Source organism: Meriones unguiculatus, chromosome 19 (assembly GCF_030254825.1).
Source record: "Meriones unguiculatus strain TT.TT164.6M chromosome 19, Bangor_MerUng_6.1, whole genome shotgun sequence".
NCBI lineage: Eukaryota > Metazoa > Chordata > Mammalia > Rodentia > Muridae > Meriones > Meriones unguiculatus.
Genome location: NC_083366.1, coordinates 7398470 through 7424493, shown reverse-complemented (window position 1 = coordinate 7424493; position 26024 = coordinate 7398470). Strand labels below are relative to the sequence as shown.

Genomic DNA, 26024 nt, shown 5'->3' with positions numbered 1-26024 from the left:
TAAGATGCTAAATTTAAAGTGGAAATGTATGGTATTATATATGCCCAAGAACCAATGGAGATGGTTGATTTTTCTATGTTGTATGAGTGTTTATAAATCATTTGTTCAATTTTTTCAATGTGAATTATAACTGGTTATGATTAAACTACTTTAAAACATAATTTCTGAGGCAATTGGAATGCAGAGGTTGATTAGTAAAAATAGATTGTATTGTCTCACATACAAGAGACATTAGTTAGCTATATCTTCCAGTTATTTCACTGTAAGTGCTGTCACTTACTTGACGGCAGTCTCTGAAAAATTACCACTGGATTGACGGCTTGTGCTTGGAGAAGTCTTCTTTGTCACCATGCTTACATCCTTGAAGTGCTTCGGTACCTTTTACAACACTGAGTTGGGCCCTCTGTCTTCAAATGTTCTTTTGCACAAGCATTACTGGAACAATATGTAAAGTCTCACCCATACGGGTATTTATTCTAAAAACATTCATGTGTGCTTACATGTGCACACACACACACGTGAGCCACAGCATGCATGTGAAGGTCAGACATGTGGGGTTGGGTCTCTCCAGGGATGAGCTCGGCCACTGGTGAGCAGCCTCCCCAGCCCCCGAGTTATTTCAGTCAGTTCTTTATGCAGATGCTTTTGTGTATACTGTAGGAACACTTCCATATGTCTGATAGCAAATTTTCTCTTTCAGGTACTATACCCCTGGATACTCAGAAACGCTTCTGCAGAGGGTGGACAGCTACCAGCCGCTTGCTAACTGAAAAAAGCATATTTTTATACTCAGAGTCACGGGAGAGTAAGAATAACAGTTGTTTCTAAGATGTTTGCACTAAGTAATTCTCCTCTTGTTCAATGTGAAATGCCTTTAGTGTTTTCTGTATTTATTAATACTCTATAAACTATTAGCTACAATGCATGAAAAGACTAGTCAATCATTTGCATAAAGGTAGATTTAAAGGCAGGACAGGCTTTAAGGTATTTGTTTTTTTCTATAAACTCACAAACATAACACAACACACATATCCTCCCAAGGAGATACAAATGAGACATGCTGTTTGAAAAGCCTTAGTTACTTCCTCATGGACTGGCTAGGAAAACTCACCTTGCCAGTTACACAGAGACAGGAAACGGAATCTGGAAAGGGGAAAATGATGGTAGGAATGCAGCCCTAAAAAAGAGTCCTGGTTTACCTAAGTGCACAGAAGACAGCACAGGAGCTCTCCAGGGGCCTGCCTGGTTTCTTAAGAATTTAGGAAAGCCCCTCCCCCCTTTTATTCTGGTTTTGAAACTATTTTCTTCTCACCCTATATGAAGCGTTTGTTTCTTAGCTGTCATGCTGTGCATTCCCTCTGAGAACTCTTACTGTGATTCCTCTTCAAGGCTCAAGACACAGAAGCTTTGTTGTTAGGGTTCCCTTGTCCCAGGATCAGTTTACAACTTTCAGAATTCACATATTCAGGCTTTAAGATACATCGGCACAGAATAGCAGAAGACTCAGACCTAGTGCATTTCAGTTAGGAAGCTGTAATGGGGTCAAAGTAGATTCCAACAAAACACTAAAAATGGTATTGCTTTTTTTAATTTTTTTTATTTTTTTTATTTTTTTTTATTTTCCCTACCTAGCCAATGCACTTCTGGCCATAGGAACTTTTTCTTTGATTCAAAAGTCTCAGTCTTTGTCTTGGGCCTAACAGGCTACATCTCTTTTTAATTGATTGATTTATGTGTATGAGTATCTTCATGTATGTCTGTGTACCATGTGTGTGCCTGGTGCCCATAGAGGCCAGAAAAGGGCTTCAGCTCCCCTGGGATTGGAGTTAACAGATGGTTGTAAGCCATCATGTGGGTACTGGTAATTAAACTAGGGTCCTCTGGAAGAGCAAGCAGCCAGGGCTCTTAACCGCTGAGCCACCTCTCCCTTGGCCCTACAGTTTTTTTTCTTGAGAGGTATTTCCTGGAGGCCCAAAGAACAGAGAGGGATAGGCTTGTAGCTGGCCTTTGCTACTTTGTGGATTCTTTTTCCCACCCTTTATCCCCCATTCCCTGGTTTTACCTCCTAACACTAGATTGGAGAGAAACAAGGATAGAGGGGAGAGAGGAATTAGGAAAATCCCTGAATCTAATCTCTTTCCTTTTGTTTCTTCTGACCACAGCTGCTAGCAAACTACAGCCAGCCTCCCAAAATTACCAACAACCACTGACCATGGGGCTCTAGCATTTATATACCCTCCGAAAAGTTCCAGAATTCCAAATATCACACACAGCTGTCTGCAGCTGGGAAAACCATGCCTCTGCCAGAGCACAGTGCAAATCACAGTCAGCTGCTAGAAGCCCCATATCCCTACACCTGGGATTAGAACGAAAACAGTCTTCTGTGTTTTTAAAGAAATCAAAATTCCAAAATTCTCACTACACAGAATACCCCAGCAATTCCCTGAACTACAGTGGACCCAGACTTGAAAACCTTCTTGGACTCTGTAGCGCTTGTTTAAAAAAACTCTATTTGGGGTATTCTTGCCTCTCCCTCCTTTCCACCAACCCCCAGCCCTATATGGGAGAGAGGGTAGTGGGCAGAGGGGTGCAGACCGCTGCTTTTCCCTGCGGTTTAGGGTTGCTGGGGCTCTGGAGGTTGTGCCAGTGTCTGTCAACAGTGGACACAGCTAGCAGCCTCCTCCCCGCAGCTGTGTCAGGAAGTGTCTCTCCTACTCCACCACAGTCTCTGGTCTCTCCAAACTGCTGCTCGCCACACACCAACTCTGAACACCAATTTTTCTCTTCTGAGCTCTCATATTTATATCCTCAGAGCCCTAGACCAAGTGCTGCATGAGAAAGGCAAAAGCCATGCCCTGCATGAGAAATTAATGGCTGTGGACAAACTAAAGCCCAACTAAAATCCTATACTTGTGACTAAAATAAAAACATATTTACATAACATAGCTGAGTTTACAAAGAAAGCAAAACTTCCATTACAGGGGTCCTTTTATATTTAGTTTCCTGAAAAGGAAAGGCCCCATTACTGGGAGCATTTTCCTGGGTTTACCTCTGTCATTCTTATTTTCTACCAGCAAGCAATCTCCCATCTCTTTTTTATTTATGGCAAGCTAGAATGCCTGGTGATTTCCTTTTTTGGTGGTGCTGAGGATTGTATGTACAATGCACACCTTCACTCCTGACTTCATTTCATAGCCTATTTTATTTTCTTACAGAAATTTCTTAGACTCACTGCATAGGAAACTATAATTTTTATTCCCAATTTTGTGGCTTTCTTTCTCTTTCCTGTCTATCTAGTTTGTCTTATAAGCCATTTAATGACCTGAAGGGATAAAAAGTAGCTTTTCTCATGCTTTTTTAAAATGTTTATTTCTTTTTATTTATATGTGCATTAGTATTTTGCCTGCATAGATGTCTGTGTAAGGGTGTTGGAGTCCCCTGGAACTGGAGTTACATACAGTTGTCAGCTACCATGTGGGTGCTGGGAATTGAACCTGGGTCCTCTGAAAGAGCTCTTAACTGCTGAGCCATCTTCCAGCCCATTTTTATCATTCATAATTAAGAATATTTTCCACTCTGTGTGATATCTCAGCATGGGGAGGCTATGGTGGCAGAATTTCAAGTTCTGTGTAACAGAATAATAAAAACTAACAAAACCACAACAGCAGCTGCTCTTAGATGACCATGATGATACAGTAAAAATGAATTTATCTAGGTTAAATATTAGATATTAGAATGGTAAATTCCATCTTGTTTCTTAATATTACCATTATACTTTGCAATTGACATTTTTTACTTTATACATCATCTTATGCTCACCAAAAAGTACGACACTAAGCATAAAATAATACTGTTCTACTACATGTTTCTACTTTGATCAGACGGGATTAGGAAATTTTAAGTTGTTTCTCTTTTGTTTGTTTTGCTTGAGACCAGGCTGGCCTCCGAGTCCGAGAGGTCTGCTTGCCTCTGCCTTCAAAGTACCAGCTGTAGGGTCTGCCCCACACCCAGTTGTTTATAAAAGACACTTTAAGCAACAGAAAACGTTGTTTGTCTTGAGACAGGGTTTCTCTGTGTAGCCCTGGCTATCCTGGACTCACTTTGTAGACCAGGCTGTCTTCAAACTCACAGTGATCTACCTGCCTCTGCCTCCCTGAGTGCTGGGATTAAGGGAACATTAAACATTTAAAATACATAGCATTAAAAAAATCCTTTTTGTGTTTAAGCAAAAATAATGTCTGCCGTTGATGAGTCTCTGGTGTTTTCACTGATGGTTTGAGTTTTGTCAATGCCAATTTTCTATGCAGACTAACTCCTCTCCCAATGTCCCTGCAGTGTATTTAAATTTTACCTTTCTAGAGGAACTCCTCCCATGTGAGGGAGAACTGCTGCCAGTTTGGGAATTGAGTTGGGAGCAAGGGTGATGATGTGCATTCATCTTCCTCATGAGATGCTCATGAAAAGAACCTAGAGTGAAGCGGAAACACTGTTGAACGCCTTCTCTTCCACACAAGCCTGATGCAGTTTATGGAGAGCTGATGACAAAGCTGTACATTTGGCAACAGTTGTGCTATCTCCCAGTTTTCCTTCTTAGGTGAGTGGGGTTAAGCCCAATGGTTTGTGATGAAGCAAACCTACATTTCCTGCCCTCATGGAGTTTTCTAACACACACACACACTTTCCCTGAGGGACCAAAACATCTATGAAACACTGAGCACGAAGCAGTCATATTTAATGTAGCATATGAAAACAAATGACAACTTCATATTCACAGGACATTAGCCTACTTTTCTAACTCTTTCCTCAAGCAAAACCCCTTAAAGAATGAAAGGTTTGCTTGCTGCTAAAAATGAAGCCCTTCTTAACATAAATTAAGTCCCATCTCTCTAAGAAGTCACGTTTAGAAATTGACCTTGAAAGGATGAATAATTTTCTGTAACCATCCTTTTAGGATAGGTGCTAGCAAATGTTGATGCGTATTTGGCCACCAAATTTGTTGTTTAGAAAACTTAACTTGTAGTTACTTTTTCAGAGATTGACAGGACCAAGTCTAAATCTATACTCTTCTATTTACTAATTGCTTAAAGCCTTTTGAGTTTTAAAAACAGATTTTGGTAAAGTATGACCATATCATTTTGTTCTTAGTCCTGGAGGCAATATTGCTGGACCCTGGTGGGTGGCTTGAGAGGACGCAGGGGTTTGTTTAAATGTCAGTGACTTGGGAAAGCGGAGGGAAGGGGAGCAAACATCCCAGATCTCAGAGTCCAGGAAGGACCTGCCCTTACAAAGTTACAGACTTAAGTGACTTTCTAAGCCTCACACAGTTAGGAAAAATTGGGGAAAATGTATCCATGCTATTCATGAATTTTAAAATTCCCAAAGACACAGCAGTTTCTTTGTTTCTTTTGTTTGTTTTGAAACAGGGTTTCTTTGTGTATAGCCCTGGCTGTCCTTGGAACTCACTCTGTAGACCAGGCTGGCCTTAAACTCACAGAGATCAACCTGCCTCTGCCTCCCCAGTGCTGGGCTTATAGGAGTGGGCCACCACCACTAGGCTGTTTTTGGTTTGTTTGCTCGCTTGTTTTTGTTTTATAGAGGGCAGTTTTCACTTTTTCTCTATCTGAATGGGTTTAGAGGAAAATATTTACTCAGTGATTAATTTAGGATCAGTATAAAATATTTATTTCTGAGTTTCTTTTAGTCATGATTGGTTTGTTTTGAAAAGTAATTTTAACTGAATGTTGGGTTAAGAATATTAATGTATCACTATCATAAGTACAGCTATTTATACATTAAACAAAGCCTGTTCATTTGCCCATTCATAGAATTTATTGGTGAACACAGTTTTTGAAAAAAATATTATACTAAAATATAAAATAAAAGGTATACATTACTGATAGAAAATATGCAGTGAAGGTATTCTAGATATATAGATGTTCAGGTGCTTGCGGATGAACTACAGTGAGTCCTTCATTTCACATTATTTCTGTGGCATGTACAGTGCAGTCTAAACCATGCTGATGCTCTGTTCTCTTCAGCTCCCAGTATTGCCAGCATTGCAGTAAGCATGCGTAGGCAGAAGGAGCAGTAGGCCGAGTGAGATTTGGGGCTTCTGGTGCCTGGCTGGCTTGGGCTGAATCAACTTTCTCACTATGACCAGTCAATTCTCTTCAAGTCCTGAGGCTTTAATTTTCTGAAACAGTGTAGAAGGGACCACAGAGTTTTAAAGAAACCAAGATCCACATAGGAATCCCCAAACTACTCTGCTCTGAGTGAGGCCATGGGCAATTACTGCTAGTGTCCCTTCAGACAAGTCTGGAGGGTAAATGAGGCTGAAAAAGCATGGCTCGTGGCAGGCTTGTGAGCAGTGCCACCATTCGTCTGCATATCTGTATGTGGGTGTGAGCGTGACCAGTCCTCAAGACATTTTATTTCCATTGGCAAAAGTTGTTGTAATAATCTTAAAGTAAGACACTTGACTGCCATCTGCTGGAAAATTCTCTTTGTAAATATGCAAATTTATGATGTCCAATACCTAAACCATGACACCCGAGAAGTACTGGTGTCTTTGTATAAAACATGATCTGCAAGCTGTGCACATTAAAAACACTGTGCTCAGTAACACTCTAGTTGCTAATTTTCTAACTTTTGTGAAATGCATTCCAGGTAATATTGTGTAGAAATAAATTTGAAAAATTAAAAGTTCAAAGTTTTCATAAAAGGAATCAGTACTTTCCACCACTTGCCACTTCTTTACCAAAAAGAATATTCCACCTTAAAGCCTGAGTTAAACACTCTTAGCAGAAATACTAACTGCGGGGCTGGAGAGATGAGTCAGCAGTCCAAGAGGGCTTGTTACTCTTGCAAGAGGCCCAGAGTCAGGCTCCTAGCATCCACTCTGGGGCTCAAAACTACCTGTAATTCCAGATCCAGGGGCTCAGACACCATCTTCTGGTGGGGGAGCCACAGGTAGGAAAGCAACTCTGTGCTGTTTACCCAAGAACCTGGGAGTCCTTATTGTGGTGATGTGTTCATACCTAGCACTGCACTTACAGAGACTGCTGGGTGCCTTGCTGACAGTGGGGGATTTCACATGCTGGATGGTGTCGGGTTGGCTTATAAAGTTGGAGGAAACTACAGCCCAATGTACAAGATACGGAAACTTACAACTGTCACGGCAGAGGGACGAATGGTACCAACAGCTCCAAGGTCATACTACACATCAGGGTGGAAAACTGACCAGCCAGGGGTGGGCTGCAGAGAGCACAGGACATGCCAGGGGTGGGCTGCAGAGAGCACACGACACGCCATGGTGATAGAGTACATTAGAAATGACAACACTACAAGGTCCTCAGTGGAGGCTGTTTTCTACATGTAGGGCTGCCTGGAAGAGATACAGCTATAGAATGGAGTCTCTGACAGAAATAAGGCTAGGATCCCAAAATACTAGAAGTCTGACAATGCCAGAAGCAAAGTGTATGTAATTATTCCAACAGGACAAGGCTAATGTGTCATCCAGTGGTCCTATCCAGATATTTATGAAAATAGAATTTAATGTTCTAGAGGCAGGATGAGGGTAGGCTAAAGGCATAACAGTTTAAAACAAACATGAATCAGGAAAAGGTGGGTTAGGAGACCGGGGTAGCTGCCTGTACTGGTGTTGTCAACTTGACGCAAATTAGAGTCACCTGGGTGGAGGGAATCTCAACTGAAATTGTCTCCAATAGGTCAGCCTTTGGGCATGTTTGCAGGACATTTTCCTAGTTACTGATTGATGAAGCAGCCAGCCCAATGTGGGTAGGGCCATTCCTAAGCAGGTGGGTCTGAGCTGTATAAGAAAAGTATTTTAACAAACCAGAGGATGCAAGGCCATAAACAGCATTTCCCTGAGGTCTGTGCCTCAGTTCCAGACTCCGGGACCCCTCTCCTCGATGACAGACTGTAATCTTAACCCACTTCCTCCCTAAGTTGCTTCTGCTTAGTACTTTAGCAATAGAAGATTAGGACACTGATGCAGTCACCGGCTCGGTGTGCAGAACTGCATCACCTCTCGAATCTCAGTCCTCCAGACAGTGGGACTTTCCAGGTAGAAGCGCTTTGCTGTAGGAAGCCCTCACATGCCTATGGTAATAAAGGGATTTGTTGGGAAAAGGAGGTCAGGAAGTTCCCGGGAATCATAAAAGAATCACGGCATAGACTTCTAGGGCCTCGAGCGAGACTCATGCCACCCATAGAGACAGCACTCCAACGTTCTTGTAGACTACTATGGCCTGGACCAGATGGGCTACCACCAGAGGAAAGTGCGCAGCTTTGTAGCCAGAGTCTGGTTGTACACAAACCGTAAAGCTAGGTGGGCTAGAAGTACTCTGTCATTAAAAGGAGGTGGCAGACATGGGTCTGGCAGGAGCACAGGGATGTCGCCAGTTCAGGGACTTGAGCCAGATGTCACCCGCCAGTATTGTACTGGCAGTCACGGCTACAGCTGCCGGGAGGGAGCCGTACAGCAAACTGATGGGGGGAGGAAGAGCGCCCATTGCTTTCACAGATGGCTTGGTCAAGAATGCAAACTAAAGATGGGTGCTGCTGTGCTGTATTATCTTGATATGACCTTGATGGGGAGGTGAAGGTAGATTCTTAACATGGGAACCGTTTCTGATGAGTCAGCGGTTACTCACTTTGTGTGGAGAGACATGTGGCTCAAGGTGAGACACATGGGACAGTAGTTTGATGGAGGGTGTGGGGAAACGCTCGTATGAACATGAGGTTGAGGAACTTCCTTGCGCCATGGTAATCAGTCACCCTCAGAGCAGCTTCTACCAGAATCACAGTGAACAGCCTCAGAGTAATAGTAGTTTTGACATAAGGGAACAGGGGTAGATCAACGAGTGTGGCTTTGAAAGGACAGCTTGCTCCAGTAGGAACAGCCTCTTTCCAAGTTCTCCTAGGCAAGACTGCTACTCTGGCTGGCTGTGTCAGCCACATGGACACAGTTGAGGTTAGCAGTACCTGAAGCAATGCTTAGGATTTTATTTTTAATTAATTAATTAACTTTAATTAATTAATTTTAAATAATTAATATTTATTCACTTTGTATCCCAGCTGAGCCCCCTCATCTCCTCCCAGTTCCATCCACCCTCCTCCTCCCCCTATGCTCCTCACCTAGTCCACTGATATTGGAGGTCCTCCTCCCCTCCTATCTGACCGTAGCTTATCAGGTCTCATCACAACTGTCTCCATCATCTTTCTTTGTGGCCTGCTAAGGCTATACCCCTTTCCCCCCAGGGGGAGGTGATCAAAGATCCAGGCACTGAATTCACGTCAGAGACAGTCCCTGATCCCCTTCCTAGGGAACCTACTTGGAAACTGAGCAGCCTACAGGCTTCATCGGAGCAGGGCGTCTAGGTCCTCTCCATGCATGCTCCTTGGTTGGAGTATCGGTCTCTTTACACAATGGAATACTACTAAGCAATTGGTAGTAAAAACAAAGAAATCATGAAAGTTGCAGGCAAATGGATGGAATTAGAAAAGATCATCCTGAGTGAGGTAAGCCAGAAGCAGAAAGACACATGTTATATACTCATAAGTGGATATTAGACATATAATATAGGATAAATATACTAAAATCTATAGTCCTAAATAAGCTAAACAACAAGGAGGATCCTAGGGAAGAGGCTTAATCCTTATTCAGAAGGGCAAACAGTATAGATATTGGAAGCAGGAGAAGACAGGGAACAGGACAGGAGCTACCACAGAGGGCCTCTGAATATGAAAGGCTCTACCCAGCAGAGTATCAAAGCAGATACTGAGACTCATAGCCAAACTCTGGGCAGAGTGCAGGAAATCTTATGGAAGAAGCAGGAGGTAGTAAGACCTGGAGAGGACAGAAACTCCACGAGGAGAGCAACAGAACCAAAATATCTGGGCACAGGGGTCTTTTCTGAGACTGATGCTCCAGCCAAGGACCATGCCTAGGATTTTAAAATAGCAAAAGAGAGTAGTTTAGAAGGAATGACTCCACACTGTAAGGAGACTTTCAGAATTTATCCCATGGCTTCAGTCAAATAGTTACTGTGTGAATGCACTAATTAGAGCCTTCTGGGGATTTTAGAATTTACTCATGAAGCAGTGACAACCAAGTGATTTGGAGTGGTTCATGGAGTCCACTGGAGGAGTCGGCGGGCTCCGGCCTCAAGGCGCTACAAACTGAGCACAAGGGGCTTACTTTCTAGGGAAGCCGCGTGGCTGCTCCATGAGACACTCAGGTATGGAACCTTAAATGTGTACTGTCACTTAGGTTCTCCCCAGCTGGCTTCCACTGTTTGCAAATAGAAGAAAGGCATTGGGGGAAGCCAGATGGATCTGGGTTGCACCCCGGAAGAATTTTGCTGCTGCCCAGAGAAGCAAGAAGAGAGCCGAGTACACAGCTAGTCCTGAGGTGAAGAGCGGCTGGAAGAGGCCTCTAAGTGGCCATACTAAGCGAGTCTGGTCTTAAAATGCCTACTATGCTCTCTGTTTGTTCTCTTACATGCTTAGGGAAGTTCCCTACAGTTCTTGCCTGGACCACTTGAACTTGTAAGTTCTGTGTCTTTTGCCTTATCATCCAAGGTGCCAAATGCAGATCAATTAAGAGTGTCCCAGAGGCCTTGTTATTCCAAGATATCCCTGTGAAGTTAACAGCTTTTGTGTTGGGCCCAAGGAAGGAACTCAAATGGTGACTTAATCCTTGCATTTTTTTTTTTCTTTTTCATTTTTCAAATTACCCCTTTGCAAAGATTTTGGTGCTAAATCCTACTTCTCTCTGGTTTCAACCACTTATTCCAGTGAATTCACTGGAGGCCTTTGAGAAAAAAAAGACTAAGTTAGGAAAAAGAAGAAAAACTCTTACAGATCTATGTAGGAGGAGGGGGAAAGGAAGAATTTGGGTCATTTATATGCTGCATGTCTTGCTGACAGTTAAGTACAATGGTTTGTTCTGCTTTCTGCCACTCGAGGGTTATTTAATTAAATTCATGAGGGAGAATGCCAACCAGCCCCACATCTGAAATAATTGCTTCTCCGTTGGTGAGCCTCACAGCCAGGATTGATTTTCCCCTGGCTGATAGCTCTCCTTTCTGACTCCTGAATGTCCTCCCCACGTAATTTGATCTCTGTATTTGATTCCTATTTAGTAGGACACTTCGCTAAACAGATGTCCGAGTAACTAAAATCCCACGTGTGCACACGTGTCAGGGAGTTACATCTTCTAACAGTTGGCTCAGAGGCTTTCCGCCCTTGGTTCTCCCTCCCCCGGTGTTATGCCTATGGCCTGAAGCAGGTTTCAAACACTATGGCTCAAGCTGCCTGCATTTCCCCACAGGTTCCAGGCCTTTCTTTCAACTCACCTGGATTTCCACCAGTATCCAAATTCTCACTGAATGAATCATCTGTATGCATTCGTGCCAGCTCTAGCAATTAAAAAAAAAAAAATCATAACAAGGTTGTTGTAATCATGGATTAAGAGTGCCTTTCATTTCTCCCCTCCCTGAGGTATAGCCAAAATATTTCAGTCTAAAAAAAATCTTCAAGCAAACAACAAAAACCAACCAACCAAACAAAAAACAAAACCAAACAACTATGAGATCAAATACTAGAAACCTGTTCAGCTGCTGTAGGACTGTAATGTTTAGTGTGTGGAGAGCGGCAGGCAAAGCTAGGAAGGGCTTATTACGTGGACTTTGCAACTTTGGGAGAGGACTTAAAACTTCCGTTTACAGAAGTTATTTATAAAAGTGTTACCACTAAAAAGAAGTATTTGTAATGATAAATCTGATAGGGGCATACCTTTAAACAAAACTGGACAGTGTTGAAACATAAAAGAGGTAAACAAATTCCCCTTCCAGCTGACAGATACACATCAATTTCAAATTAAAAAAAAACAACAAAAAAATAACTGAGCACTTTTAACAATTTATTTTAGATAGTTATCAAATTAGCCAGACAAATGTCAGGTAAATGACAATCTTAATGAAAAAGAATCACATTTAGCAAATTTATAAGTTTTTCATTGTATGCATGTTTCTTGTTAGGCTACCTCTAGAATAATTCAGAATTTTTTTAAATATGATTTAAAAAATCGAGCAGCAAGTTTAGAGGCTAACAGGTACTGGTTTTGTTCCAAAACCCCAAAAGCCGTTACCTAAGCTTCATTCCCTACGTCATTATAAAGTAGATAAAAATCCTCTGCTCAATCAAAGCTTCACTTCAGTGGTTTACATTCAACTTCTACTCTTGTTAACTAAACAAAAGCTATGTAAATAAGCAGAGATATAAATTAACAAGTATATTAAATAAACAGTTGTTCACAATGAATCAGAGTCTTACATAAACAGTGATACCAAACAAGAGCTAGTGTTTCAGAAGATAGATTTCAAAATAAGGGGGAAGAGTGTGGGTGTGATCTCTTACTGCTGTGAATGGCTCTTGACAGTTCCAGGACTGGCAACGTTTTCATCCTAATGTGCTCAGGATACCCACCCCCAGCCCCCGCCTGCTCTCAGGTCTTCTTCGCTTTTGTGCAGCTTGTGTTACGTTTATTAAAGCTCAGGGCCTTTTGTCTTCTCTTACTCAGGCTTCTTAAGCCTTGTTTTCCCTCCAGTCCTTATCACACGTCTGTCCTTGTTCGCTATTTCTTTCTGACTGTTGAGCAAAAATGTATTAATTCCAATAACCCATTCCTGCTTCCCACTGTCCTGGTATAAATTAGGAAGAGCTGTGAGGATCATAAGCGCTCCTACAAGGGGCTCAAAACAAAGTCTTACCATTTTCATGTGAGCGAACGGCGGCAAGTTCTTTACTTCTCTGTACTTCAGCTTCATGGTATAAAAATAGAGATAAAAAACTAAACTCTAGGGTTGTTTGGTAATGGTTACATGAGGTCATTCCTGCAGATCGCAAGATCAGAACACGCTTAGAATGGTCTCAGGTCCCTGTGAGTGCCAACATGAATGCAGCTGGAGGCAGGCTCCCCTACGGTCAGGGTGCTTCCGCTCCCTCGCACTTCCATCTCTGTAGTACAGGCCTCTGGAGGGTCTTAACTGGGTGCTGCTGCCTTTAAGCTCTGGTCCCTGAGCACGGTCTGTGGCAGGTAAGGATGGGCGCAGCAAGATGTGGGGATGCTGGCTGAGAACAATCCTTGAGATTGGAGATACTTTTGGTCTCCCACCAAACCCAGCTTACTCCCATGGCTTCATTAAAATTTATTTCAAATCACTTGTTTTTGTTGATTTTTCACTTTGACATCTATTTGTGCTTAAAAGGGTGTGTAAGGGTGTGTGTGTGTGAGTGTGTGTGTGTGTTTGTGTGTGTATGTGTACATGAAGAGACACAGAAATGATCCCTTCTAGTCTGGGAAATGGGGATTGCAAAGAGACAAATTGGATCTCAAAAGTTTTGTAGGCCAAGTATTGCCTAAATATAAAAACCCTTTTTCACTGCCACACAATTGTGAAAAAGAACCTGGAGGAAAAAAGCATTTACAACCTACATGCTACCTACAGAAGAGAAATGAGGTGAGAACAAGCAAAATATCCAAACAACAAAAATCTGAGCATTCTGCCTGGGAGTGGTTGTGCACGCCTGTAATCCTAGCACTTGGGGAGGCAGAGGCAGGTGGAGCTCTCTGAGTTCAAGGCCAGCCTGGTCTACAAAGGGAGTCCAGGACAGCCAAGACTACACAGGGAAACCCTGTCTCAAAACAAAAACCAAAAACAAAAAGGAAGAAAAAATTTGAATATTCCAAAAGGAAAAAAAAAAGTGGGATGTTGTGATGAACTCTTCCAAACTTAGAAGAACCCCCTTCTAAGTGACTTTCTCATACTGACATAAGTACATTGATGCCATTGTACAAAAGCTTCCCCAAAGACTGCGAAGGACCTTTGCTCAGGTGCAAACGCTAACCCTGACAGTCGTCACAAATGCCCATGTTGCAATTTTTTAGTTCTAGGTTTTGGCAAACAGATGATCCAAATCATTCTGCACACAAATCTATTTCTTCCATAGTTTTTGGTGTGTTTTCTCTTACAGTTCAGTTTTACATTTTCCACTTGAACCTCTTCACACTTCCCTCTTTAACCTGAGATGGATTTCTGTGTGTATGAAGCGTGCAATCAGAGTTCCCTAAATGACTGCCCAGTAAGTACTCCTAGAATTGTTTGCTAATAATCCACGTCCTCCCTATTAGTCACGCTTCGTTTCCTGGCATATTGAATTCAGAGCTATCTACTCCGAACTATTAATCTATTTGTCAATCTTTCAGTAATTCAATATCGCTGTAATTATTATGACTTTATCATCTGTATTGACATCTGGTAGCGTGAATTCTTCATCTTTATATTTACTCTGCTTACTCTGTTTTTCCTCCAGATAGAAAATGTTTCAATTCAAACCTGTTCCTTTGGAGAACTTTTTTGGGGGGAGGGGTTAAAATTGCAAATACTGTTTACTTAGGAGCATATATATCTTAATTTATTCAAATCTTTGACCCCCTTTTCTTTGGGATATAGATCTCACTCAGTTTTTGACAACATTATCTGTGAATATTTTGAATAGGATTTTTAAAACAGTTATATTACCCAACAGGTAAGTGGCAAATCACTGGAAACTCTTTTTATATATAACATACATCGATGTATACATGTATACAGCATGTGTCTCCGTTACCTGTGTGTGTGCCCACAGAGACGACAGGAGGACATCAGGTGCCTCATCCTCAGTCTATGCCTTATTTCCTTCCGTGGAGTCTCTCACTGAACCTGAAGCTTGCCATTTTAGGTAGGCTGGCCAGCCAAAATTCCTCTAGGAGCTGCCTGTATCTGCTTCTGGTGATGGGTTTACATGAGTGTGCGCACACACGCACGCATGCATGCACACACACACACACACAAACGGCTGTTTTACATGGCTGCTAGACATTCAAACTCAGGTTCTCATATTTACACTTTTACACAATGAACCATCTCTCAAGCCCCAATATTCTACTGCAGCTTTTCAACTGGGTTTCTAAAATCTGATAGTCAAAAGTATTACCTACAAATAAAAGCTTTTCCCTCACTGCTTTGAAATATACTCATTATTTACATTTTATCTTTTTAGGCATTTCAACATAATTTTAAGTAACAACAGTGGTGACAGACATCTTTATATTTGATTTTAATGAAAATGGTTACATAGTTTAGTAAAGGAATTTAAAAATAGGAATGAAAATAGAGTGAATAATAAAATGACATTTGCCTATCAACTACCTTCAAAACCTTCAACATTTTTTTCTTACATATACTTTCAAATTGATACAAATTCTGCTTTTCTGGATACAGGCTTAGAAATATCTATCCAAATATTGATCTTCATTTCCATTACTATGAATTAGTCCTAATAGGCAAAGACATTCAATGCTGTCTTTTCCTAAGTAATAAGCAAAGACATTCCACTGCTATGTAATTGCAGAAACCTGGCTAGCAACCTAACTAGTTAGCAATTAGTGAGTGAAAAATTGTGATTCATTCATGTAATTGTAATCAACAATTGTAAAATATGCTGACATGAAAAGACAGCCAAGTTTCCTTAAGCAAGCACAAGACAATAGACAGGTGTGATTTCATTTTTTGAAATTTCACGTCATCTCCATGGCTCAGTTGGTAAAGTGCCATCAGTGTGAAAACAAGAGCCTGAGTTAGTTCCCAATAGTCATGTAAAAGGTACATGTGTCTGTAACCTCAGTGCTGGGGTGAGCTCATGGTCAGCCAGCCCCACTAGCTGGTGAGGGTGGGGAGGACTACCGAAGAACACATGTTGGGGATGGTCTTGTGCACAGATGCTCATTGCTGTGCACTGAGATCTGGTTGCAGTCCTAAATCAAGGATGCTCCCCAATTATTTCTGATTGGTTAATAAAGAAGCTGACAGCCTATAGCTGGGTAAAAGAGGACAGGAGGCGCATCTTCCATTCCCAGTGGAGGGGGTCACAGAGGAAAGGAAGGAGAAAGCTGATAGAAAGGATGAGGAGGAGGTTGCCATGAGGACAGAGAGATGCTACAAAAGCAGCCAAGCTAAGACTGAGATGGCAAGTAACGGGCATTCGGCTGGGAGGTAGCCACACTAGCATAACTGGATCAGAACAGATGAGTATCTGCCCAGTCACAGAGCTGAAGCTTGCTGAATAAATCTAACAGGGGTCAATTATTCAGGAGCTATGGCCGGTATCAGAAAAGCCCCTACTAAAACCATAATTGTAGAAATACAAATCCCACACACAGTTTACTCTAAAGAGAAAAGCACACACGTCAGAGAGCTTCTGGGAAGTTGTTTCTGGGCAGGGAGAATAGAGTGGTGTGGGGTGATGTCTTTGTACACTGTAGGGACTGTATTGCTCAATGCTGCTCTGGCAGAGTCTCTGACAGGTTGGACCTTGGCATTGTTAAGCATCACCTGTCTCAGAGAGTTCTGTAAATACTCTTCCTCTCACCTTCTGACTGGTTTTAACAAAAAGCTGAAGGTCTATAGCAGTCAGGAGAGGAGGTAGGACGTCTGGGACAGAGCGAGGAACTCTGGGAGAGAGGAGGAGCAGGAAAGCTGCAAGCAGGACATGGAGCAAGAAGCAGGCTGGGACTGAAGGAGAGGTAGTAAGAGTCACATGGCAAAACTTAGATTGGTATAAATAGGATAATTGAGTTATGAGCTAATTGGGAACAAGCCTAGCTATAAGGCCTAGGCATTCATAAATATGTATAAGTCTCTGTGTCATTATTTGGGAGCTGTTACAAAGAAAGCCCCATTTTAGTTTTGGCGTCCAATATCCAGCACATACTCGAAGCTTAGACACTAGATTCAGTCATTAGAGCCCAACCATAAAGTCACACAGCCATGAGCTATGTGAACAGAAGGCCTGGTCCTTTAAGAGAGAGCAAGTGGCCTCACCCTCACCCCCCCCCCCACACACAAAGGCTACAGGAATGCAAAAGCCAGGCTCAGACAAGGAAACTGAAATCCTGCACACAGATGTGTCTCTGACCAGGTACAGTATGTTTGATTGTGCTTAAGAGCTAGAGAAAGAAAATATTTTCTGTGTTAAAAAAGTAGAAAATGCAATGACAGAGGGTATCTGGATCCCATATAATTTTGTTATGCTTATCAGCATAAAACTAATTATACAACCAACAATTGTAATTTCATATCTCTTCTTTAAGGAAAACAAACAAACAAACCAAAAACAGAATAAAGCATATTTAGATAAGAAAATGACTGAGAAATGGATTGCTAGATAGGAAGCGATAGAACAGAGATTGGATGATTCCTTGAATCAAAATTAAAAAATCTCCTCCCAAAAATCCAATCTAGAACCTACGACAACAGCAAAACAAAATAAAAAAAAAGTCCCAGATTAAAAAAAAAAAAAAATCCAGTTATCAAGAAATTGAGTGGCAACCCATAGATTTAAAGAGGTTTAAAGACACAATAGTGTCTCTTGATATGTATTTAACTTATATAAAACAGATATATAACAATTTGGCCATGCAAAATCATATAATTCCAAAAGATTGGAGAGAACTGATGTCAGCCATATTAAAACTTGCCCTCAACAACAATGGCTAACATGGACAAGTGATACCTATTCAAGATTTCAATGTCTTTTTGCCTTGACTTCTGAAAAGGCTGATTCTGTAACTGCACATTTGTTAGAGATGATGGCTACATTAAACATGCATTTACAGATTGAAGCTGATGGTGCTCTGACATATGTAGCTAATAGAGTACAATTTTTTAGACATGTGACAGAAAATGTTACAGATATATCTTACAAACTTATAGGACAAACAATTGTAGAGAGATCTAACAGGACTTCAAAAACAATGCTCATAGAACAGAAAGGGGATATAGGACCTTCCAGAGATAGATTCAATAATGCTTTATTGACTTTACATTTTTAAACATCAATGAGAAGTAGCTCAGCTGCCGAAAAACACTGGATTTTAGAAAGGACTGATGGTTTAGATCAAGCTATAGTTGTGCTATCTTCAGAATGGAAATCAGGTAATGTTTTGTGTTGGAGGAAAGGTTTTTGCCTGTGTTTCAACAGGAGAAGAAAAACTATGGATTCCTCCAGAATTAATAAAGATGACTAGGGGAGACCTCTGAAATTTTTGACTGCAGAAACAATGGAAGAAACAAATAAAAACAACAAGAAAGGTAACGTGAATGCTGATCTCTCTCTTCATGGGAACAGCTCTGAGACTGGCTGAGGCATGTCTTTGCATAGCCAATGAACCCTGTTGGCTACAAAGTCCTCATAATAAGTCTATTATGCCATCCTCTCACATGGCACTGGATGGAAATTTATATTACAGTTTGATTATACAGTCCAAACTCACTTATAAAGAAAGACAGATACCTTATACCTGTTCCAACAGGGAGCAGAGAATCATCTTTAACTGAATTGTGCACACTGCACGTTCCATACATGTATTAATGCAAATGTATATTGTCTTTAAAAGTTTACATGTTTACAGAGCAAAAAGACCAGAAACCAAAGAAGACAGGACAAGCAGCTGAAGTGATCCTACCTCGCAGACTGCTCCAATAGCTGTTTCTTCAAAACTCTGCACACAGAGCAACTTTAAAATGGCTGAAATTGAGCAGCCTCACAGACTGCTCCAGCCAGGGTTCCAGTTAATCCCTTTACTTCCCATCATTCCAGAAAATGGACAAAAATGATATTGCCAGCTTTCCTAGGACTTGGCCATTAATCTAAAATTTTTTTATGGCCCCTGCAAAAGAACAATGCCACCAGGCAGCAGGAAGCAATTTTAAGAAAATGACAGCACATTCTCCAAAAAAATGAGGTGGGTGGTTTTTGGTCATTTGGTGGGTGACAGATGTTTGTCATCATAATGGGGGTGGTGGTCACAAGTTGTTAATGGTCTTGGTCAGGGAGTAAAGTATAGGAGGTTAGATTCAGGGATCTCTTTTTCTCTTTCTTTTTCTTTCCTTTATCCTTTCTCTCCCATTTACTGCTAGTGGGGAAAAGGGGAGAAGAAATGAAAAGAAAAAGGGGGAGACAGGAATAATAGGATAAAAGGGTAGATTATTAAATTTAGACTACAGAGCGTCAAGCCAAATATTTTTACATTGTTACATATTATTGTATATTGATACAAATTTAAGATTATATTTTAATACATACCATATATATGTTTCAACTCTTGTATAAGGTATTGTGCCTATGCAACTCCTTTAAAAATGCAATGTGGCGTTCTAGTGATTGTGTAAGCTGCTGTTACAAACTGTTATGGTTATTTTTACAAAACTGTTTGTCTTAGTTTCTCTCTTCACCCAGCTATCACACAAATAATTGAGACTTCACTATATTATTTTAATAAGCTTCACACTGCAATAACTGAGCAGTTATTACTCTGTTCTTAACCCTCTAAAGTAATCTGGTTTCCTCCCAGTGTACATCCCAGAGATACTTACACTTTGTAGCTTCCTGCTGAGCTCTCTCTTCCTGTCTCTTCTGGACCTGACATGGTTGAATCCCTTCCTCTTCTCATTCCTCCTCCCCTGGCTGGCAGGAAGTCCAGGGTATTCTCTCCCCATCAGTGATTGGCTATAAGCTGCTTTATTGGCATATCAGGGGATAATTGGAGAGCAGTGTTTACACATTGAGGCAGGAGATCCTCAAAACAAGGACTGCAACCAGATGTGGGAGATAACAGAAATCAGCATTTGAATTACACAATAACCTAATACCTACAATTTAAGGTAATTTAACAAAATGCAAGTTAATAGTCAATCAAACTTATGGTCATGTTAGGTACTAGTTTAGTTATTTACAGAATAAGCTTTATTTAGTTTCCTGTACATGTTTTCAAAGTTGAAGAGATAGTAAATAGCTAGAAACAAGTAATGTTGCCTATTCAGATATACTACATAGAGAGATAGATGCATGTTCTTCAAAAACCTCAGAGAGCTACAGAATATGGCAGTTAAAGATGTTTTATTAATAAGAGGCTTTTCTGACAGTGAGACACGCCTGCTCTTGGCAGCACCTCGATTCTACTTCAAATGAGATGCTGGGCATTGAAGAACCTCCACATGGAATTTGCTTCTAATGAGGCAAGCCAGCCACTGGGTGAGAGATTGTCCTTGCCTCAACTGCTGATGGTATGCTGTCTAGGCTGTGGACAAGGAGCATGTAGAAGAAGTCCATTGCCAAGCTTTTCCAAGACAAGGTAGGTAGTCCTTCATAATTTCTGCTTCACAGAAAAGTCTATTATACAGTGGGCCAGAGGGCTGAAGGTGGGACCTCAGTGTTGCAGAGGAACCTTGAGTGACTGTCCAGACAGACAGCTGTCTCTGTCATTTCTATAGTAAAGGAAGCTGCTTGCTCTGCACTTCCTGTTCACTCAGGTAACATTTATCCTTCTCAGGTCTCTGATGGGGTTGAAGACTAGATAACTATAGTCTCACATAAAAGTCTAAGTTGTGAAGGATCTAAGAGAGTGATACAGGGTCTAAGGAGATGTTTTAAGGATTGTAAATATAAGTTTGAAGGTTGGAGGGTGTGAAAGTTTAAGTTGTAAGGTGTTTTAAGGTTGGTCAATGAAAGTTGGAGGCAGTTGTAAACAGGTATTTTAAGAATGACAATTGCAAATTGTGAAAGTTAGAGGATATAAAGTCTTAGATTTTAATAAGAAAGGGATTTAGGTACAGAACTTTGAACTCAACAAAATAGATAGTGGAATGCTTTCTCCAAGACTGCCAGATACAAATGGACTGGACATTGTGAATGTAATTCTTACTTGATAGTCTCCATAATTGTTCTTATTGTATGTAGCTTACTATTGAAGGAGAAAAAGCATTTATTGCACTAAAAGACAGAATGTTGCGGGATGGTTTGTGCACTGTGTATTCAAGTGCTGACTTCTGTGTGCAGAGATCTGGCTGCAGTCAGAATCTCCTGTCTCAGTGCTCTCCAGAACACCTGACTGGCCAACAAACAGCTTAACAGCCTAGAGCTGGGAGGAGAGTTAAGCCAGGACTTGTGATCCCAGGAGGAAGATCCTAGGTGGAGGAGAGAAAGAGGAGAAGGTGGCCATGAGGACATGGATGGAGCAGGAGCAGCTGGGGCAAGACTGCGTGGCAGGTAACAGAGCGCATGGATGGAGAGTAGGCCAGGCCAGCAGAGTTGGGTTAGCATAGCTGCGTATTTGCGCAGCTGTGGGTTGAAGCTTATTCATAAGTATAATAGGGCTCCATGTTATTATGGTAGCTAGAATGGGCATAGAAAAAAAAAACCTTTAATTTTACAGAGTGGTGATAGAAGAATTAACTTCTTTATGAATTTTTTAATAAACCCTCATTAAAAGATAACAGTGGCTAATTTTTTAACATTTACTGAGTTTTAAAAAATTATCTGTGGTTGGGCACAGTGGTGCATGCCTATAATCCCAGCACTCAGCAAGGCAGAGGCAGGCGGATCTCTGTGGGTTTGAGGCCAGCCTGGTCTACAAAATGAGTCCAGGACAGCCAAGGCTACACAGAGAAACCCTGTCTCAAAAAAACACAAAACAAAGCAAAAAAAATTATCTGTGTGTGGGAGAGACAGATCAGTGATTTAAAGCACTTGTTGCTCTCACAGAAGACCCAGGTTCAGTTCCCAGCATCCATATGGTATGTGACAACCATCTGTAACTCCAGTTCCAGAGGTGTCTGTGGGCACTGCACACACGTGTACACAGACATAGATGCAGGCAGAACACCCATGCACATAAAAGACAAATAACAGTTTTAAAGATTAGGTGTTTTAATCAGGAACAGATTAGAGTTTTTTAGCACTTTTTTAAGACTTTCCTTTTATTGCCTAATTGTATTAGTTGTATTTTTATGATGTTAAAATATCTTCTTTCTAAAAAAAAAATGTCAAAAGTGACTTACTGTGTTGCATTTAATTGGTGACACTGGATTTGTTGTCTGAACTTATATTTAAAAATTTTGTAACCATTTTGGAAAAGTTTTATAATATATTAATTTCTAAAAAACAATCTTTAGAATATATACTCTAAAAGGAACATATGTGCTCTCTGATGTTTGCTGGGATACACCCAGAACATTTCTAACCCTAGAGCTTTCAAAATTGTTCCTCCTTGGCTTTGATTTATGCTTCATTTTCCTACTCCTTCTTAATTAGTTCTTGGTGATTTGTCCTTCTAGGGAAAAATAAAGACAAAAATAATCACATGGTAGTCTCATGTAATTTAAAGCAAACTCCTTATCAGTGCTATCTCCTTTGTCTTTTATAGTTTTGTTTGCTTGTATTTTTGAGAAAGAGTTTCTGTGTGTCTTTTATAGTTTTATTTATATTCTGTATCTATTTTGTGAAATAGACTTTTCAGGGATTTCTCTGCTCTCAATCTCTTTCCTTTTGAATTAATCCATTTTATTGGTTTCTAATGCATCAATTTCTCTTGCAATTATTCTGTAATCCTCCTTTCTTGGAGGCTTGTTATTATTGATAATGACGATGATTTGGTGTGGTGTTTTAAGCGCTACTCAGTTCATTTAGTTTTATTCTTTCTCATTAAAATTTCACTTGTTAAACAATGCTGGTAAGCTAGCTGTGGTTGCAAATGACTTTCACATATTTCTATTTGATCTGCTCTGAATGGGGAAAGATTTGCTAACACTGAAATGTCATTTAAAATAATGTGATTCAGACACTAGTAACAAATAATTCTAAAAATGAGTAATGGGACACAACTGCCGCAAGCTTGTGACCTGCTAAGGAGGCCAATGCCTGTCTGTAAGTGCAAATCGGCACCGTTGCTGCATGTCATCTGTCCTCACAAATGGGAAGAACTGGCAGCTAGGAACTAAGAAGGTGCCCTCCTGCTCCGTTATTAAGATGACTTCTGACACTTCATAGACATGGATAACCTCAAATATCTTTTTCCTTTTTAGAAGATGTACACATTATCTGTACAGTCTTGCTTCATTTTTTGTCGTTAAATTCAGATAGAATGTTTTTCAAGTACAAATATTAAAAATTGTAAACACAGTAAAAGAAAAAAGTTTTTATTGTAAAAACCAATTCACTAACTACAGATGTAGATGAAAGCAGGCTATATCTTTAAACTGGTTTTTAAGGTTAGGATTTTCAGCCGTCAGTTGCTAATAGAGAACACTGTGGCAACAGAAAAGCAAATCTGCAGGTGTGTGATTTTCCCCAAGATCTGCAGCAGAAATCACTAGAGTCATGTGTTCCCAGATATGTTAACAGTTTTAAAGTGGTCAGGAAAGGGAGGATTTTGTGGTCAGGAAAGTGGAACTGTTCTATTTAACATCTGACCCGTGGCCACATCACTGTTGATCAAGTTACCCGTGACCGGCCATCGAGCCAGACTGTGCCTGACAAATCTTCAGTAAACATCTTACCACAAACTAGTGGCAACATCATTAAAGCCAAGGATTCAGTTCTATGTTACTTAAAATAATGCAAAGAAAAGTTGCAAAGCATTGTGAGCTAGAGGTGAAAGGCTCATAATTTATCCTCTGCTGGTGGTCTTAGAAGAAACAAAACAGCTTCATGAAATGAGCTCCAGATTAACAGCTTTAGAATCATAATTGAAAATGTTTTCTGTTTTACACAAACATGCATCTCAACTTTTCAAACTTCCAAATATTTAAAACATGCAAGAGCTTAAGACCTAGGGATTCACTCTTATGAGGAAATAACAATAGAAGCCAAATAAATAGAAGCCCAAACTTTTTTTCTTTCTTCCAACCCCAAATAACGGTATTTGGCATTGATCTCAACTGATTGCCTTCTAAAGTAGCACATTAATGAGACAATAATCCAGAGCCAAAACAAAGAGAAAAAAAGTGTTTGTTATGTTTGTGAAATGTTTGGGAAGGTATACCTAACACCCAAACACTCAAAGGAAAGCTAACCTGGAGACCAGTTTTAAGTAGCAAGATTTGATGAGAAGATGAAATCCAAGGGCGTGAAGAACATGGAGAAACATAAAGGAACGCAAATACAGAGCGGTGTGTTAGCGACCTGGAAGCAACCTTACAAGAAAGGACAGCCGATTGCTCAGCCTCCAAAGGAACTTCAGTCAAAACCATCAAGCCTTTGGAGTGTCCCTAGTAGAAGCTGATATGCAGGGTGGTGCTTGTCTTCTGCTCTGTGAAAATTTGTCTCGTGTTGTTGTAACTCACACTTTTCGATTTTTGCTGGAGCCTTGGGCAGAGGGAGGCAAAACAGCCGGCCCCCTATAAGGAAACAGTGCTGACTCCTCCCCTCACTTGTACGTGGGGCTACCCGGCAGGGAGGCTGCCTGGAGAGGAACCCCAGCAGGAAGGTTAGCCTAGCGTACTGAGCCAGAGGCTGAGGTGGGGGTGGGGTGGTCGGGTCAGCTGCTCGGGTGTGCCCTATTCTTCCTTAGGCATACATTCTCCCTATTGCTGGAGTCCACTTAGAAGACTCCCTTCAGAGGCAGCATGCTTTTAAGTGTCAGATTTCATAAGCAGTAAATATTTTCCCCACCAGCTTGTCTCAGTCAGCGACTCCCTGCAACAGCTTCCCCGAATCCCCCCTCCCCAAAACACACCCTACCTCCATCAGCATTTGAGGAAATTCGTTTACTTATAGTTTAAATAGAACACACGTTATCCATTTAAACTTCAGCTGGATTGAACCGCGGCAACTGTGCTGTACCCACTGCTCCTCTGGAGACACAGAATTGTTTTCTGGCCCATGGTGTGCTTTCCTTCCTTTCCTGGCAAATGCTCTGTATATCTAGTTGACATGTTCTAAAACTCAAGAGTCACGGGCTCAAATTGACTGTGGTCCTTTCTGTGATTTCCCTCACAGTATGTTTTCAGATCCTGTATTAACAAGGAGTAATGCTGCGCTACCTTTTGGGCTCTGATATGCTTTTAGACAACGTTACCTGCGCTGTTCCCAGGCAGAATTCAGTTTGGGGAAAGGGAGCACCGAGCAACCCTTGTCAACCCGTTAGCACCTGCCGCCAAGACTGAGGGGACAGACGGGACCAAGAGTGATGAGGGCCAGACGCTGGCAAAACATGCGCCCTGGAAGTGGGCGCGTCACGCTCGGAAGAAATCCAGGCCCAGGGTATCACCATCCTCTCGGGACACCCCGCAGCTCCGCCTCGGCCTCTGGGACCACGGGCCGCCGCCGGGCCCCGCGCTGGCCAGGCTCCCGCTCACAGAAGGCCGCAGGTCCACACCGCGCCCGGGTCTCCCTCCGCGCCAGCCCGGGTGGGCCGCTCCGCCGGCCGGCGCTACTTCCCGCCGGAGCTGGCGGGTGGCCGCGGGGCGGCCTTCCGGCTCTGCGCCCGCCCCCGGGGTGTGCTCGGCGGCCGCTCGCAGGCCGGCGGCCTCGTCTGCGCGGCGGGCCAGCGTCCCCTTCCCCCGCGGCGGGGGGAGCCGTCCCGCCGAGGCTGGCTGTGGCTTTGGCGTGCGCGCGGCCTACCCCTGAGGTAGAAGCTCTCGGCCGCCGTCCCCCTCGGTGTTTTCTTCCTTGGGTTTTGTTTTCTCATGCTCAAAACTGTCTACCCAACCAAGTTCTCTGACTCCCTGCACCGTCGTCTTGTGTCAGGGGAAAAAAGTGAAGCGGCTGGGTCGGGGCGCCACACCCAGCCTGGTCCGGCCTCCCCGGCAGGAGCGACGGGACCAGACCGGCCTGGGGCCCTAGGGGAGGGAACTGACCTGGGCTAGAGTTGGGTTGAGGGCCGCATGAGTTATGGCTGTCCAAAGCGAGCCTGAGTCCGAGAGGCCCGGCTTTGAGTCGTCGGGGAAGGTGTCTGTCTGAGCGTGCAACCTGTGAGGAATGAGAAGACAAACAGCAAGGCCTAGGATGAGCTCGAGTTTGGCCCCAGAGCTTGTCAGTCACCTCCCACAGTCCTGGCGTTCTAAATTGTGTGCTAACATTCTATAGTCTACGTATTTGTTTATTGGTTTCTCTCCTCC

The 26024-nt window shown here is 42.0% G+C and overlaps 1 protein-coding gene and 1 long non-coding RNA gene across 5 annotated transcripts in view; one reads left to right on the top strand and one right to left on the bottom strand.

Moving 5' to 3' along the window:
* Window positions 1–1619, top strand: part of Spag6 (sperm associated antigen 6) — a 55939-nt gene extending 54320 nt beyond the window's left edge. The window contains exon 13 of the mRNA XM_060373011.1: window positions 701–1619. Coding sequence (XP_060228994.1) covers window positions 701–770 — 70 coding nt within the window. The 3' untranslated portion in view covers window positions 771–1619. The remainder of the gene's footprint in view (window positions 1–700) is intronic.
* A 4187-nt stretch (window positions 1620–5806) lies between these two features.
* On the bottom strand, window positions 5807–26012 carry LOC132649336 (uncharacterized). Of its 4 annotated transcripts, none has more exons than XR_009587751.1 (6): window positions 25764–26012; window positions 20831–21092; window positions 19503–19718; window positions 11382–11444; window positions 7168–7286; window positions 5807–6193 (listed from the first exon to the last, which is right to left on the bottom strand). It is a non-coding gene; the product is annotated as an uncharacterized LOC132649336 (long non-coding RNA). The 4 variants fall into 4 exon arrangements; XR_009587752.1 differs by lacking the exon at window positions 25764–26012 and adding an exon at window positions 24983–25406; XR_009587749.1 differs by lacking the exon at window positions 20831–21092 and having other exon boundaries at window positions 25764–25999.
* Window positions 26013–26024: the final 12 nt, after the last annotated feature.